A 16108-nucleotide genomic window follows, 5' to 3' on the forward strand; every position below is an offset into this window, starting at 1 on the left:
ATGTTGAACATGGTTGATATCTCTTGGAGAACATACTTTATTTTGCGGCGCAAAGCTATTCATCTCTCGCTGTGATCGACAACTCATTATGTATACAGTTGCCATAAATTGGGATCACGAATACAAAGATCACATTTTAATAAAATCGCGATGAACACGTGTTGATATATTAACTTGTCGCCAATTTAAACGGAGATCACCTTTTATTAGAATCACAACGAACACGTGTTACTATATTAACTTGTCAGCAACTCAAACGAAAATCACCTTTTATTGGAATCGCGACAAACACGTGTAGATGTAATAACTTTTTGCCAACTTAAATGGAGATCACCTTTAGTAAATTTGCGACGAACACATGTTGATATATTAACTTGTCGCCAACTTAAATGGAGATCACCTTTATTAAAATCGCCACGAACACGTGTTGATGTATTAACTTGTCGCCAACTTATACAGAGATTTTATTTTAGTAAAATTGCGACAAACGCGCCATATATTAACCGTCATCAACTTAAACAAAGATCATTTTTCAGTTAAATATCGACCAACACATGCTGATATATTAACTTGTGGTCAACGAAGTTGCTGCTGGTGCTATTGAGAATAACCTTCAAAGCAAATATTTCATGAATTAGTAAAACAAATGTTCTTCAGAAATAGGATTTGTGTATCCTAAGCATTGGAGATTAAGAGCATTTTAGTTCTTAGAACTTCTTTTGAAATAACTTTTTTAGTCCACCTTCACTCGCGCCCTCGATCTTTATCATTGCGGTTGTTCTTCATCTCAGATGTATCTGTGAGTATAGTATATAATTTGTTTTTTTATTCTTTCCTTTATTTAATTTACATATTTTTCATTACAAAAAAAGGTCATGATTCTCATAATCTCCCACAAAATTGTATGAAAATGTATACTTAATAATTATACATTTAGAGAATTCATATTTTCACCAAAGCATATTTACATGGCTTTTTTTTTCCAACTCTTTCCTTTCTGTTTGCCAAACATAAATATATTTGCATAGTGCATAACTACACAACTCTCTTCTCTTCTCCCTCTCTTTTCTCTCTCCCCACCATACCTCTCTCTTGGACAGAAAACCCAGAGCCCAGCGAAAAGCGTTGGAGCAAGAGTTTACTGATGCAACTGTTGCAATGGCAGACTAACGGTATACATAAAATCCAATCTTGGCTTATTGCTTGAATTTAACGTTGTTCTTTCTTCAAGTCTGATGGAAATAGCACGAATAGAATCACTGTTTTGCTGCTTTGTGCTCATTAGTTTTGTGATAGACAGGAAATCAAGTTTGGAGCGCATGCCCGTGCAATTTTTTGTGAATGTTTGTTTATCTGTTCAAATGGGTTTTACAATCGTTTGATTCAGTAGTGGAAAATTGTTAATTCGTGTAAGAAAGAGGAATGCTATGCAGGGAACCCTTAATGGGAAATAAAGAAGTGTTTGGAATTGAAAGAGGCTTCCTAGTTAATGGGTTGTCAATTTGATGAAGAGAGTCATAGAAAGCATTGTTATATGAATACAGATTCTTAAAAATGGTATGGGTAATATGATTGTGATTGGAATAGTTGGAAAACATGTATTTTTGAGATTCAGAGGATATTTTGGAGAAGGGGGGATGTGTGGGAGGATGGAAAACCAAGAACCTCTGTAAAACTAGGGGATATGCGAATTCGATGATTGACCCATTAAGATTGATAAGTGTAATATTGGATGGGGTTTTCACATAATTGTCGAAGCTCTGATTTTTTTAGGTTCGATTATTTGTATGATGAAGATTTTTAGCAGCCATCTCTTTACCTATGTTGTGTTTGAAAAGAATTTTGTTCATAAGTTTCATCATCATTCACTAGTTTGTAATCTGTATTTTGATGTTCATTTGTAATGTTATTCAGTTGAAATCTACCCTTCAACTCGGAGAGGGTAGGCCATCCCTTGTATGACATTGCTGATTAACTAATTACTGTATGTTTCCAAAGCATCAATATAGATTCATCAAGTTTATATCTAGCAGAACTCCCCATATAATTGAACCTGTCAGGTGCCAGCTATCTCTGTATCAAGTGTACTGATATGTAACAGTTAGGCTAAATAAAGAAATAACATGAATCAAAATCCTTAATAGCCTTATTTGAGAATCTGGAAATGCCTGTTTTCATCTGTTTAAATTTATTTACTTTAACAAGGTAACCGTAGCGGGTTGCATTGGGTTAACCATATTTTGTCTTTGTATGCGGATATATGGGGTTTCAAATTATTCACATAAACCAGACAAGAGCAGCAGCAGATTGCACCAACTTATTAAGCTAAAAGTGTCTTGGTTGCCCTTTGGTTTTCTGTACGTACTTTATTGTGGTTCTAAGAACCAGGGGGTTGTTATAATGAGATTAGTCTCAGTGATTGTGGTGGGACAGTCTGTTGATCTAGGATAAATTCCCAACTCATCTTGCCTCTAACTATGACAACTGTAAGACCCCTTCTAGGTTTTATGGCTAGTTGGTGTTTGCCCTGAGAAGTTTGATATCCAAGAAGACACTAAAGTTAGGGCTAAAGAGAGGTGGTTTTTCACTGTTTCAAATGATTGAAGTTCAATCTCTTTTTTACTTTTTCCTTTCATCCAGTCTGTCTTTGTTTACATTGCCAGAGTTGAATGTAATGATTTGTTTTAGTAGAGATAGGTTGAACTTGGGAGCTGATAAGAGCTGGCTTGATATTCTGTGGTGATGGTGTGTATTTAAAAAAAAAAGTGCAATTTATAATGGAGAAATGTCGACAGCAAAGGGTATGCAAAGGGACAATCCAAAAAGGTCAATTATTTCTTGCTGTTCACTTTTAGAGGTTGATATCTTGAACTCAAGGTAACATTTTAAGGTGCTATAAGACAATGGAAACTAGCGAACTAGATGTTTTTTATCACCTTATACCGTCAACCACGACACTCTGAATTGTTTCATGCTGAGACTGTCTTGAACAGTGGATTTGCAAGACTAATATAGTTAGTTAAATTATATGTATGGGCTGATAAAAGTTATAATGACATCTTGTTATGTTACCTTTAAGGTGCCATTTTATTGTTTCTTTCTTAGCTCTGATCTTGCAGCATTATCAGGCATAAATTTCTTTTTGTATATAGTCTATTTATTGCATTTTTAGAAGCTGATCTGATTACTTATTTACTTATATAACAGTTAAAATGTTGATGGGAATTTCCAATCCTTTTTACATGGAAGTTGTTCTTCCGACTTCATGAAACAAGGGTTTACATGTGACCTGATGCCAGGTACCAAGATTCTGAGAAGATGTTCAGTTTGTTGTGGACGCCATTTTGATGGCTGTGGAGAGCTTTTTACGGAGGAGAGGAAAACTGATGATGTTCTGCGCTTCTTAAACTACACAACAGATTGTTCGCTGCTATCAACATCCAGTACAATGTCTCAGAACTCCATGCCCACTTTCGTATACCGACGTAGAAGATACCATAAGAACTCTCTTTCATTCTTCGAAATTGAGTCATCTGCCGGTACTAAACCTAGTGATGCTTGCCACTCTGCCGTCTGTTCTGAAGCTCCTATGTTGGCTGGCAAAGAGTATTTGGTTTCTGTTTCTGAGCGTGCAACAGAAGATGTAAGATCTCCTACGGTGCATCCAGTTGAAAACAATAAAGTGGCTGCAGCATCCTCTAACGGGTTTCGTGCTGTGGAAGAAGCTGGTTCTGAAGAGGCCTTGACAACTGATGGAGACAGAATTTTGAATGACTGCAGTGCCAATGATCATTGTTCATCATCAAAATCAAATTTGGAACTTAGTTCAGCTGCCTTAAAAGTTAATACAGATGATGCTGGCGAGTGCTCCTCTTCTGGTGCATTGATTGCCGGGAAGGCGCCAGAAGAGATTTCAGAAAGAGATGTTTGCATTTCAATTCTTAGAAGTCAGGGACTGCTTGATAAAGTTTGGGTTAGACGAGCTTCTAATGAAAATACCAACAACTACTGTTCGAAGTCATGCAAAGTCTGTAAGAAGACGGAGAGTTCAAAAAACATGCTAATATGTGATACCTGTGATGATGCATTTCATACTTCTTGCTGTAATCCTCGTATAACAATATTGCCAGTTAGTGAGTGGCTTTGTAGCTCGTGTCTGAAAAAAAAACATAAAATAATGAAAGATAAATCTACAAGCAGCAATTTGGCAAACACAAGTACTGAAAGTGGCAGAAATCGACATTTAGCTTCAGAATTGGAATTGGGCTCCTTGGAGTTCATGTTTAGAGATACTGAACCGTATATGTCCAATGTGCGAATTGGCAATGAATTTCAAGCTGATGTTCCTGATTGGCGTGGCCCCATTGATGAGTATGTTCTTCAGTTTCATGTACTGTGTTTTCTTTCTTTTTTTCCAGTTATTTGGCGGTTGTTGTCTCCCTACCTCCTCCCCCTATTTTTGTCTGTTGTTTCTCTTTTCTTTTTCCTTTTGGTTGTTTTATGCTGTGTTATGTGCATCAGAGAACTTCCTAAAGTGGAGTGGGTGGGTGGGTGGGGGGAGACAATTGCTTATAAATAACCTTCTAACAAGCCTTCAAACTTTCAGTGTTTCCATTTTCAGTACTGTTCAACAGATTCTCCGAAGGCATAATACCTAAATGACCTTGAAATTCCATCGTTCTCCAACAATGGGCAATAGGGTTGTGTCACATAAAATATTGGTCTAGAGATACACACTTGACTGGTTGATAATCATCTTGGAATTATAAGATCTGATTTCTTATGCATTTTCTAACAATTTTAAGCGAAAGCTCTAATTCACTAGTTTCAGGATGCTATCTCCAACCAAATTATATAGCGAGTTTTTCACTTTGTTGAGAGAAGAAGAGTCTGATAACTTTACAAACTGGTGCATATAATATTTGTGGTGAATTTCATGTGATCTTGTTAAAGTCTTTATCTGACTAGGTCTTTGATAGTTTCAGGACCCAAAGTCTTTTTCTTAAACTCTTTGGATAGTCACAGAATATAGTACCATGTATGCAATACTTTTCTCGTAATGTGTGCTCGTGCATGTTTCTGTGTTTTATCATGTCAGTCATCTCATTTTCCTATCTGTGATTCTCTACTCTCTAGACTGCACCCATTTCTCTATAGTCTATACTAATAATATTCCCTACAAGAATATATATATATTTTTTTTTATCAATTTGGGCTAATTTTATGTTGACACACTTTGTTCATTTGCGGAAGCTGCAGCTACAGGGTTTAGATTTGAGAATAAGAGGATAGGATAAATTAGAACTGAGCATGATTACTAGGGGTGACATTTGCAATTATAAACTGTCATGAAGAGGTATTTTTGGATGGTCGTGCATACTACTTTGTTGAGCTTACGATGAACTAGTATCACGAGCAGTGAAACTAGTTTCTGTGACATTCGATTCAATAGTGGGCACAACCCTGTTGCAACGAAATCTTTATGTTGTCTCTTGGATTTTATTGAATTGGAATATAATAGGCTCCACAAATTGTAAATTTGATGATCCATCTTGCTTTCCACATTATAATTGTCTGCCTACTTAAACATTCATCAGCTCTTGTGATTGATGCTTGCAATTACCGCAGGGAATGCAATCTTATTGGCAATCCATTAGAATTGGATACTTCTAGTAACATTAACATGCAGGTAACATTTTCGATGATTTGGTTTTTCATGTATTAGTTTACAGCATGTTTCTGAGGGTACTAAAAGAAATAGCATCACTCTCTAGGACGCGGATACTATCAAATCTTTAAAGCGTCCTATTGGTAATTGGCTTCAGTGCCGTGAGGTCATCGAAGGAGTTGGACAAGGCATTGATGGAACTGTATGTGGAAAATGGCGCAGGTAAACTAATGCATTCATAATCAGCATAAACTTTTGGGGATTGGGATGTTGGTCAAGTTGTAAGCAAGGAGAGAGACAGGATATTGTACTTCTACACTATTGTTATGGGCATTTAGTATCAAATGAGGCAAATTGTAGACTATGATGTAATTGATATCTAAGGTGGTTGCTGTCTTAAAGGGTCTCCTTTTTTGTTCGGCGTGTTGGCCGAGGGGGTGGTAGTTGTGCTGTTTGGGATTTACTGCCATCTAGGATTTTTAGATCTGATCCTGCAGTTGTAAAGACATGGATAGTTGCTCAAATGTGTGAAAATCATCTTAGCCTTAGTTTTGGGGTTTTAGATTATGAGATGAAGAAATAGATTTTCCAGGGGTATTAGAGTTTAAAGGGCGTATGTGCAATAAATCCTTTTTTACCTCAACAATTAACTTTACTTTCTATTTTTATATTTCCTTTTGCTTGCTAGTGTTGAGAAGATTACAACGGCAACTCCATGAATTAAATTGGAGAAGACAGGTTGTTTAGTTTTAAGAAGTTAGGGTGATATTGATAATTGATATGGTGAAACTTGAATTGATAAATTTTGCTTCTTGTTTGTACGTTTGATAAGAAGACGATTATTGATAATTAACAAGTCATATGACAAAAATCTTATTGAAGGCATGGAGGAGGGGAAATTAGTGAACTTGGTTCCACTGTTTCCTCACGTATTATGGCAAAAAATAATCCGCGACTTTAGACACTAGGTCAGAATAACCCATTTCTGATGACTGACCAGGGATTTTCTGGAAATCTTCACTTTAAATTAGTTTTACCTATATTTGGCACCACTACAACAGGATATACTTTACAGTGCAGAAACGAGTTTGCTTCATCCCAAATGAAAAAAGTATAGTTTGGGTTCCAAGTACTCTATGCATCACAGTTAAAAAAGATGCAATTTTAAGTAAAGTCTTCAATAGATACTCTCATGAAAGATTGGATTAGATCTAACCTTTTCTGTTCAACTCTAACCACCAAATGTCTCCTTATGATATTGTGAAGCAGATATGAGACTAGTAGTAGTTGGTATGGTCAGATTTACAATTTTGATTCTCCAGTTCTGATAATTGTTATTTATAGTTGCCATCTTTGAATCTAGATTGAAAATCATTGTAAAGATTCTGCCATAGCTTTAAACATATAGCCAATGTATAATCTTCTTCGACAGCCATCTTGTTTGTTGAATAATTTCTGAGAAGTTTCTAAACTTCGAGATGTTTGATTTTTTCTATTTAATAACTCTACTGAGTTTTGAACTGAATATTTGGCAGAGCCCCCCTTTTTGAAGTTCAAACAGATAACTGGGAATGCTTCCGTTGCGTTCTTTGGGATCCAACTCATGCAGATTGTGCTGTACCCCAGGTATTTCGCTAATTATTATTTTGTTATTGCATTTTATTATGAAAGTTTTGTTCCATTATATAATAATAGCTCTAAGTGTTGTTCTGCCTAAATGGTAAAACAACAAAATTTTGTTGCGTACTTCTCTACCAACTTATTTCTTGCCCTATATGGTTCTTAATCCTTTCTCTTCCCTAAATAGTATATTTAGAACGTTCTTGTTGTCTGTTGAGGACTTGGTATTATGAACCTCTGATCTTTGATCTGTGTACGAATTGAAAATGTTTGGTACAATTCACAGATGAATGACGTTGAGCGGTAACAAAATGTTTGCTACTTTTACTGCTTCACTCTTCACGAAGCTTGTACTTTGAAGGAGAAATGTGATGTTTTTCGATACAAATGAAGTACATTTGTGGTTCAAAAGTCTTAAATCAGTATTCTTTTGTCAGCATGGAACTCTTCTGAACTATTCATCTTACAGATTCCCAATTTTTGTGGAGTCATATTGTGTGATTTTATTTTCCTGTTTTCAACATGCATCTTAGAGTATGATGGTTATTTATACAAAATAAAATAATCACCTGTTGCTGATTCAGGAACTAGAGACGGAAGAAGTCATGAAGCAATTAAAGTATATGGAGATGGTATGTCCTCTGATTTCATATATATGTTATACTAATATGTGGTTGCTTAGCTATCTATTTTTTGGATGTTTTCTGACCTTAAAGTGCTTTCTAGTTTCGATCATTATTTGGATCTTCTAGTTACTGTAAAGCTTTGCTTGTTGATTCATCAAAAGAAGTTCCATCTGTATTATGTGCATTATCTGATAAAATTTCATCCACAAAAAGTCTGAATCCTCTAAAGAATAGAATCTGGAATCGGAGTGGCATTATGTGCATTGTGCACAGCGTTAGAAGTAAATTCCTAGATTCCTCGTTTGCTCGTTAACTCCCTCACATCATTTGCTTGTGTTGCTGCTGCTATACATACATACACGCGTAACATAAACTGTTGAAACTCTATGCAGTTGAGACCCCGGCTTACTGCAAAGAGGCGCAAGTTGGATGGTCCGAAGGGTAGCGGTGTACAAGACCGGTCGAGGTTATGAAGAAACGTGAAGATGATGAAAGGCTATTAAGTTGTAGATGAGTAGAGTCTGATGATGGCTGTAAGTTTTGAACTACATATCGAAATGCAAAATATGCATCGAAAGCTTTGAACTACATGTTGGTGAGAGGAGGCTCTCTTAGGGTAGCATTTTTTGGTTTTTCTTTTTTGGGTTGTGAATTTTTGTTCATCTTTAGCAATGCCATTGTCTAGCTTATATTGTTTGCTGTTTTGAGCATATAGTCCATATTTGGAATTTTTGAGTCTGCTCATAATCTTTGCTCGCAAAAAAAGCAGGTGTTTTAGTGTTAATATTTCTGTTGAATGGAAAAAACATGTTGATAGTTAGGGAAAACCATGTTCGATTGATGGCTCAATTAAAGGCTCGATTTAAGACTCGTGAACAAATGAATTCCAACATGTTCACGAATTTAACGAGTCGAGAAAGCTATATTCATTTACAATTCTATCCACGTGTCAACTTATTAGGGCAGTCCCATAGTGGATGTCTTGAAGGCTATTCGATTCGTTTTATGCAATCAATCAATTAATTCACGCCAAGTATAGAAATTAGCACTAATATAAATTTTGAGCAAAGACTGTACCATGTCAAGTTCAATTTAGATTAGTATATCATGACAATGCAACAAAACATAATTCAATTGGTAAGACGTTTTTACCTCTAACTAGCAGGTCGGGTTTCAGTTACCATAAAAAGAAATGAGGAATCATTATTAATCCTCTTTTTTTTTCTTTTTTTAAATAGTATATCGTGACACAATTCCAAGGCTTGAATATAAATTTGCGATAAAAGAGAACCTAACGAGATAAATCAACCTAAAAATAAAATAACAATTAACTGAGTTTCGAACTTATAAGAAAGAAATCTTAACACCAAATAATAATAATTAGAAGTAATAGGAGAAATATATGTTTGAGAGGTGGAAAATAACACATTGAAATTCACCCATATTTCACATTTGTGTTTCCCTCAAGAAAAAGATAAAGAGAAACAGAGAGAAAAGAGGAAGACATAATAAGTGATGTTTAAATTTGTGTTATGTTAAAATGGAATTGGAAAGCTAAGGCGGTTGGAGAGACACAAGAGAGGGACCCACCCCGATCTTCTCTCTCTTGCATCTCTCCCTCTCTCTCTCTCATCTCTCTCTCTTGTTTTTCTCCCATTGATGTTCATCATCACACATCAATCAATGCTGCATGCCATCATTATTAATATATAGATATAAATGGACAGCTTCCGAAAGGCCTACGGCGCTCTCAAGGATTCCACCAAGGTTGGCCTAGCTAAGGTCAACAGCGACTTCAAGGTTTTTAATCATTCAACAATTATTTTTTCTGTGTTTTTTGTCGAATTATTTATTGATTAACCCTAAATTTGCATGTTGCTAGGATTTGGACATCGCCATTGTCAAGGCCACCAACCACGTTGAATGCCCTCCCAAGGAACGACATGTTAGAAGTGAGAAAATCTTTTTTTTTATTCGGTTATTTTGCGTGTAAGCTTGTCCGATTTTTTACATGACAAGCAATTTCGATCAAATTGGAACTGACCTAGCTTTTACGTGGTATATTAATCTGCATGACGTACGCATGTCAACACTATGTGCTAAGGACAAAACGACGTTGTATCATCGAGTAGAAAATGGCATCATTTTCTATGGAATTGAAATAATTGTACTTGCATTTTTTATTTACAACTACGACATTTAGAAGAAGTAACTAGTAAGAGTTATGTCGATTTGACCATCGGTCGATTTAGCCATGTTGGCAGCTCCGACAGACACATCAAAAAATCAGACGAGCATTAATTTCATGTATTTGAATTCAAAGAAAGCATTATCTAGACGCAAATAACCATTTTTAATAATCATCGTATTTAAATTTTTGTATTATGTATATTTTGGCAGATATATTTGCAGCAGTATCATTAGCATCTCCACGAGCTGATGTTGGCTATTGCATCCATGCACTTACCAAAAGATTGTCAAAGACAAGAAGCTGGATTGTAATAACCATTTCTACATTCCTTTTTTTCAATATAAATCTAAATTTTTTGAATGCTAATTGATGAATAATGAACAGGTTGCCATAAAGAGTTTGATAGTTTTTCATAGGATATTGAGAGAAGGCGACAGCAGCTTCAGAGAGGAGTTAATGCACATCTCAAGAAGAGGCCATATATTTCAAATCTCCCATTTCAAAGATGATTCAAGTGCTCTTGGTAACTAAAATTCATTTAGGCCTAAGAAAAAAGGAAAAAAAATGTTTCAAGAATCCAAACCAGCTTTTCTCTAACCTTTGGATAGTCTTGATGCAGCTTGGGATTGCTCGTCTTGGATCCGGTCATACGCGATGTTTTTGGAGGAAAGACTCGAATGCTTTAGGAACTTGAAGTTGGATTTAGACTCCTCAGAAAGAGGGGGCACAAACAGATCATCTTCCACAGAAACTAAGGTTTTTTATTTTATTTATTACATTGTTTACAAATATTTAGGATTGTAGATGAAGTTGTGCTTGTGTGAATGATTCTAATCAGTGAATCTAATCAGGAAAAGAGTAAGGATCGGGTGTCGGATGTTGAACAGCTGCTGGAGCAGCTGCCTGTGCTGCAGCAGCTTCTATACCGGCTAGTTTGTTGCCAGGTAAATCACATCCACAGATTAGTATGCTTTGTTTTTGTTGCCACGGCGCCTCATCTAATCAGTCGAGGACTCTCCTCTTGCAGCCTGAAGGAGCAGCGCGTTACAACTTTCTAGTTCAATATGCATTGGCCTTGGTAAGCAAGCATCCCTACTTGGTCTAGAAAAGCTTCATAAAAAATGAAATTAAAGTGTTAGTCTCTTGGGATACAATTAGGTTGTCAAAGAGAGCTTCAGAGTGTATTGCACGATCAATGATGGAATCATCGTGCTCGTGGACAAGGTACGTATGTATGTATAAGTAGATCTTTCTAGTGTCTAAATAGATCTTCTCTAAGTTTGGGGAGGCTTATTTTGTGGTGCAGTATTTTGATATGCCGCAGCAATTGGCAGTTGCAGCTCTTAGTATTTACAAGAAAGCAGGGCGACAGGTGATTTTGTGCTTATGAATTATCCACAACAACTTATGCTTGGATTAGTTCAATTAATCAGATTCATATTCAACAACATGGTTGATTGATTTTTTTGTTTTTTTGTTTTTTGGATGATTGTGGTTTGTAGGCAGATCATCTAGCTGATTTCTACGACTTCTGCAAAACTTTGGATCTTGCTCGGACCTTTCAGTTTCCCATTCTGAGACAGGTTCCTCTCTGCATTCGAGTTCACTTATGGTATCTTTTGCTTATATAACCTTTTTCTTTGATTGAAATATGATATCAGCCTCCTTCCTCATTTCTTGTAACTATGGAGGAGTACGTGAAGGAAGCGCCTGAGAAAGTTTCCCCTTCTCATCGAATGGTGAGAGGAAGAATCTGTTCAACTTGTTGTCTGTTTTATTATCATGTGATTTTGATGTTTTTGAATGCATGAATAGTTAAGGTTGTTGAATATCTGTGTGTAGGAGCAGCAACGGAGAAAAGATGAAGCACAAAAATCTGAAGAAAATGGAAAACAAGTAGGAAACAAAGCTATGGTTGCTGCTCAACAGAAACCAGCAGTTGTTGTTTCTGAGGCTGATCTTCTTGTAAGCATCCCTCCCTCTTCTGCACTTTCCTTGTTTTCTCGTCTTCTCTTCTCATCTTCCACGCGATCCTTAGGGTCTCAACGAGCCAAGCCCGAGAGCCACACAGTCGGAGGAAAGCAACTCATTAGCCCTTGCGATTTGCCAAACAGGCAACGAACAAGCAGAGACGAATCATGCAAACACCTCCGGCTCCGGGTGGGAGCTGGCGCTTGTAACGACACCAAGCACCACCAACTCGCCCCAAACTAAAGTCATTCATTCTTCTCTTGCTTATTCATACACTGTCTACACTGCATCAACACACTCATCCGGTTTATGGTTTTAGCATGATCAGGCCGGGGGGTTCGACAAGATGCTGCTCGACAGATTGTACGAGGACGACATCTCCAGGAGGCAGCTGCAGCTGCAGAGGGCCGGATACGGTCCAGACAGATATGGCTATGGCTGTGGCTATGGGGCGAGCCCGTTTGAGCAGCCCTTTTCCATCGCGTCTTCTCCAGCAGATGCGCGGATGATGATGATGTCGCCGCAGCAGCGGTATCAGATGATGATGATGCAGCAGCAACAGCAGCAGCAACAACAACAACATAACATGATGATGATGATGATGATGGCGTCGCATAATCAAAATCATCCATATGCATCTCCATATCATCAACAGCAGCAGCAACAACAGCAACAAATTGTGTCTATGAATCCATTTGGTGACCCCTTTAGCTATCCACAGAGCTCAATGCCACCACATCCAAATCGTACATTGTTTTAGGCATTATAGTTTTGACTGTAACATCATAAGCTGCTGCACTTGAACATCCATCTTGTAATTAACACTCATCAGATATCAATTCATTTTGAGAAATTAATAATTTGATCGAACTTGTGCGCGCGCGACTCACATATATATCTTGTAACTTTGTCGTTGTCGAGGCTGTGCCTGGGTCCTTGTTGATTCTAGCTACCACTGACCATTTTTTGACACCGTGCAAACACGCACGAAAGTTAATGGAATAATAATGCCCAGCCTTCTCGTGTCGTGTCGACACGATAAGAACATGATAATTTCGTGTTATGTTCCTCCAACACGATCATTTTATATTGTATTGTATTCGTGACGTGTCATGTTTGTATAACACACGATCATCTATTTTTTTTATTAATGATTTATTTTCTCTTACGGTTTAAATTTATCATGTAATTATAAGGTCAATACGAATAAAATGTCAATACGAATAAAATGACGTCATTTTTGTGTTCGTTATCATGTTTGTGTTTGTATAAATCGTATTATGATTGTATTCATGTTTAATCTCTACCTATCATAATAATACGTACACACGATGACAACACCTCCTTGAAAATAAATAAATAAATAAAAAATAAAAATATGTTTTAAAATAAATTCAAAAATAAATAAATAAATAAAATAATATAAAAAATAAAAAATATGTTTTAAAATAAATTATAATAATTCACATCAATTACTCAATAAAATTCTGAATTTAAAAATATAAATTTTCAATTTATACAAAGTGTGGTGAAACGAGAAATAATACGATCAACAAAAGCAGTAAACGACAACGGATTTACGTGGTTCGGTCGAGAAGACCTACGTCCACGGGGGTTTTGGGGGTTTTTCCACTATAATCGAGAGAGTGTTTTACACTTTACAAATTGTAGGCTAGAAAAATGACTATCCTCCTTAATCTATGCATCAAGGCCCTATTTATAAGCATGAACATAAACTTAAGGCCATTGGGCCCATTAAACCCCTAAAGCCCATTAGCCCAATGAATCAAGCCCAACCCCGTTATTTTAATCTACATCTTGAAATTGAGCCATCAGAGCTGGAAAGCGGAGCCGAGCTGAGCCAAGCCGAGAGTCAGGGCAATCCTGTATCAAATATCAGAAATAACCACAATAACAATAATAATAATCATAACTAGAAATATTCCCGTTATGTTTAGCACAGCGCTGGTGCATATTTCAGTCCTCATCAGCTACTCCCCCCTAGTCTGGTTGAATCGGGTATTCTTCGTGTTCAGCCAGCGAAGTATTGTTAAAGCCAGCGCTGTGCTGTTTTCCTTAATCCCTGCAAATCATGAAGTCATAAGAGTTTTAATACTTTAAGAAAGTAAAGATAAGCATTTTCCCCTTGACTTTGGAATTGTAGTTCCAAGTTAGATTTCCTTCTTGTTTGTTGAATATTGACAAAGATAAATAATTTCCATTTCTTTGGGCGCATAAGAAGACCAACGCTGAGAATACCCCATATTGAATACTTTGCATAGATAAGCAATATAAATGCTTTGTGTTGGATGAACCAGGAAACCGCTGCAAGAATACCCGAATAACATAGGAAGACCCATGTCGAAGTTGAGAAATATGATATTCTGATCATGTGAGAAAACCCGTCATAAATATTTGTCGAGTCTGAACAATATACCCTGTTGTTGAGCGCGTGAGAAATCCAGCGCGTGAGAAGACCAATAGATAATCCGCGCGTAAGAAAACCAGCGCACAAGAAGACCGATGGATGACAGTAGCACGCCAAAAGGCGGCTTATTTCTCGCTGAGCAGCGATTAGAATAGATCAAAGCAGCCCATAGAGCAGAGGCGCAAAATACTGTAGCCCGTAGAGTAGAGTAGAGCATCCCATAGAGTAGAACAGAGCATCCCGCAGAGTAGGGTAGAGCAGAGAAATACCCAACCCGGTCAGAGCAGAGAAATGCCTAGCCCGGTCAGAGCAGAGAAATGCCCTTTCAGAACAGAGAAATGCCCGTCAGAGCAGCCCGGTCACAGCAGAGAAATGCCCTTTCAGAACAGAGAAATGCCCGTGAGAGCAGCCCGGTCAGAGCAGAGAAATGCCCTTTCAGAACAGAGAAATGCCCGTCAGAGCAGCCCGGTCAGAGCAGAGAAATGCCCGTCAGAACAGAGAAATGCCCGTCAGAGCAGCCCGGTCAGAGTAGAGAAATGCCCTTTCTGCAGTGCTTTTTCGTATCCCGAGGTTACCTTTTCAGCCTTCGCGTCCTTTCGCCTCCCCGCAGAAATCCTCGATCGTCGATTGCTTTTTTAGGGCCACGTGTCGTTCATCCCGTATGGTGATAGGCGCCAGTTGGTGGGTTTCCTTATGACATCTTTGCATTCGTTGACTGGTGTTGCCGTAATTTCTCTGACTTTTCCTTTGGCGAACTCCCTGTGTTTGCCTTTCTGTGGATTTCTCTGGTCCCGCCTTTTAGGGATTTCTCTGACTCCGCTTTTTGGGGATTTCGCTGACTCCTCTGGCAAGGATTTCACTGATTCCTCTGGCGAGGATTTCGCTGATGCTTCCCATCCAAACATTCCTTTGCTGCTTCCCATCCAAGCATTCCTCTGCTGCTTCCCTTCCAAGCTTGAACACTCTGCGCGGAGCATGGAGGACCCGGGGGTGCAACCAACTTTCGCGGCTTACGATTAAGTAGTGACCTCTGTGCGGAGCATGGAGGACCCGGGGGGTGCAACCAACTTTCGCGGCTTACGATTAAATAGTGACCTCTGCGCAGAGCATGGAGGACCTGGGAGGTGCAACCAACTTTCGCGGCTTACGATTAATTAGTGACCTCTGCGCGGAGCATGGAGGACCCGGGGGGTGCAACCAACTTTCGCGGCTTACGATTAAATAGTGACCTATGCGCGGAGCATGGAGGACCCGGGGGGTGCAACCAACTTTCGCGGCTTACGATTAAATGTAACCCTCTGCTCTGGTGGCAGCATGATCCCTCTAATCTTCCCCTTGTTCGAGCGTTGTCCCTGGCTGTTTATTTTTCCCTTGACTTGCTAAGAAGCAATTTTGAATTTGTAAATTGTGGACTATGGGTATACACCCTACTCCCCCCTCTGGTGACATGTGCAATGCTCTGCATGAACATGTTAAGTAGAATATGCAAGTTGCATTTCAAGCCCTAGCACATATGCAGAAGGTGTGCAGCTTTGTTTATTAATAATGTCATATTTCAAGTCTAAGCACATATGCAGAAGTTGTGCAGCTTCCAAGATGATGTT

At 38.0% G+C, this 16108-nt stretch overlaps 2 protein-coding genes across 6 annotated transcripts; both read left to right on the forward strand.

Annotated features, from left to right (window-relative positions):
- The first annotated feature begins 1011 nt into the window (after window positions 1-1011).
- On the forward strand, window positions 1012-8610 carry LOC131021323 (uncharacterized). Of its 2 annotated transcripts, none has more exons than XM_057950467.1 (7): window positions 1012-1172; window positions 3300-4371; window positions 5629-5689; window positions 5775-5890; window positions 7204-7294; window positions 7873-7920; window positions 8307-8610. In XM_057950467.1, exons 1-7 carry the CDS (start codon window positions 1145-1147, stop codon window positions 8385-8387), a joined length of 1497 nt encoding a protein of 498 aa, XP_057806450.1. In that variant the 5' UTR covers window positions 1012-1144; the 3' UTR covers window positions 8388-8610. The 2 variants fall into 2 exon arrangements, with proteins under 2 accessions (XP_057806450.1, XP_057806449.1); XM_057950466.1 differs by having other exon boundaries at window positions 1039-1172; window positions 3208-4371.
- Window positions 8611-9334: 724 nt separating this feature from the next.
- Window positions 9335-12946, forward strand: LOC131021324 (putative clathrin assembly protein At4g25940). 4 transcript variants are annotated; one of them, XM_057950468.1, is made up of 14 exons: window positions 9335-9714; window positions 9797-9866; window positions 10315-10412; window positions 10490-10628; window positions 10725-10861; window positions 10957-11049; window positions 11133-11183; window positions 11264-11329; window positions 11412-11477; window positions 11608-11688; window positions 11767-11844; window positions 11948-12070; window positions 12144-12320; window positions 12396-12946. In XM_057950468.1, the coding sequence occupies exons 1-14, from the start codon at window positions 9634-9636 to the stop codon at window positions 12834-12836; spliced, it is 1701 nt and encodes a 566-aa protein (XP_057806451.1). In that variant the 5' UTR covers window positions 9335-9633; the 3' UTR covers window positions 12837-12946. The 4 variants fall into 4 exon arrangements, with proteins under 4 accessions (XP_057806451.1, XP_057806452.1, XP_057806454.1 ...); XM_057950469.1 differs by having other exon boundaries at window positions 9374-9714; window positions 11954-12070; XM_057950471.1 differs by having other exon boundaries at window positions 9375-9714; window positions 11954-12070; window positions 12405-12946.
- The last annotated feature ends 3162 nt before the right edge of the window (window positions 12947-16108 follow it).

This window comes from Salvia miltiorrhiza, chromosome 4, assembly GCF_028751815.1.
Source record: "Salvia miltiorrhiza cultivar Shanhuang (shh) chromosome 4, IMPLAD_Smil_shh, whole genome shotgun sequence".
Classification (NCBI taxonomy): Eukaryota; Viridiplantae; Streptophyta; class Magnoliopsida; order Lamiales; family Lamiaceae; genus Salvia; species Salvia miltiorrhiza.

Excerpts from the sequence above, each read along its gene's own strand:
- LOC131021323 (XM_057950466.1), top strand. The coding sequence starts at position 3,266 with ATGAAACAAGGGTTTACATGTGACCTGATGCCAGGTACCAAGATTCTG. Across the intron at positions 5,891-7,203 it reads GTATGTGGAAAATGGCGCAG|AGCCCCCCTTTTTGAAGTTC; the intron begins GTAAACTAATGC and ends AATATTTGGCAG. Across the intron at positions 7,295-7,872 it reads CAGATTGTGCTGTACCCCAG|GAACTAGAGACGGAAGAAGT; the intron begins GTATTTCGCTAA and ends TTGCTGATTCAG.
- LOC131021324 (XM_057950468.1), top strand. The coding sequence starts at position 9,634 with ATGGACAGCTTCCGAAAGGCCTACGGCGCTCTCAAGGATTCCACCAAG. Across the intron at positions 11,050-11,132 it reads ACCGGCTAGTTTGTTGCCAG|CCTGAAGGAGCAGCGCGTTA; the intron begins GTAAATCACATC and ends CTCCTCTTGCAG. Across the intron at positions 11,478-11,607 it reads ACAAGAAAGCAGGGCGACAG|GCAGATCATCTAGCTGATTT; the intron begins GTGATTTTGTGC and ends TGTGGTTTGTAG.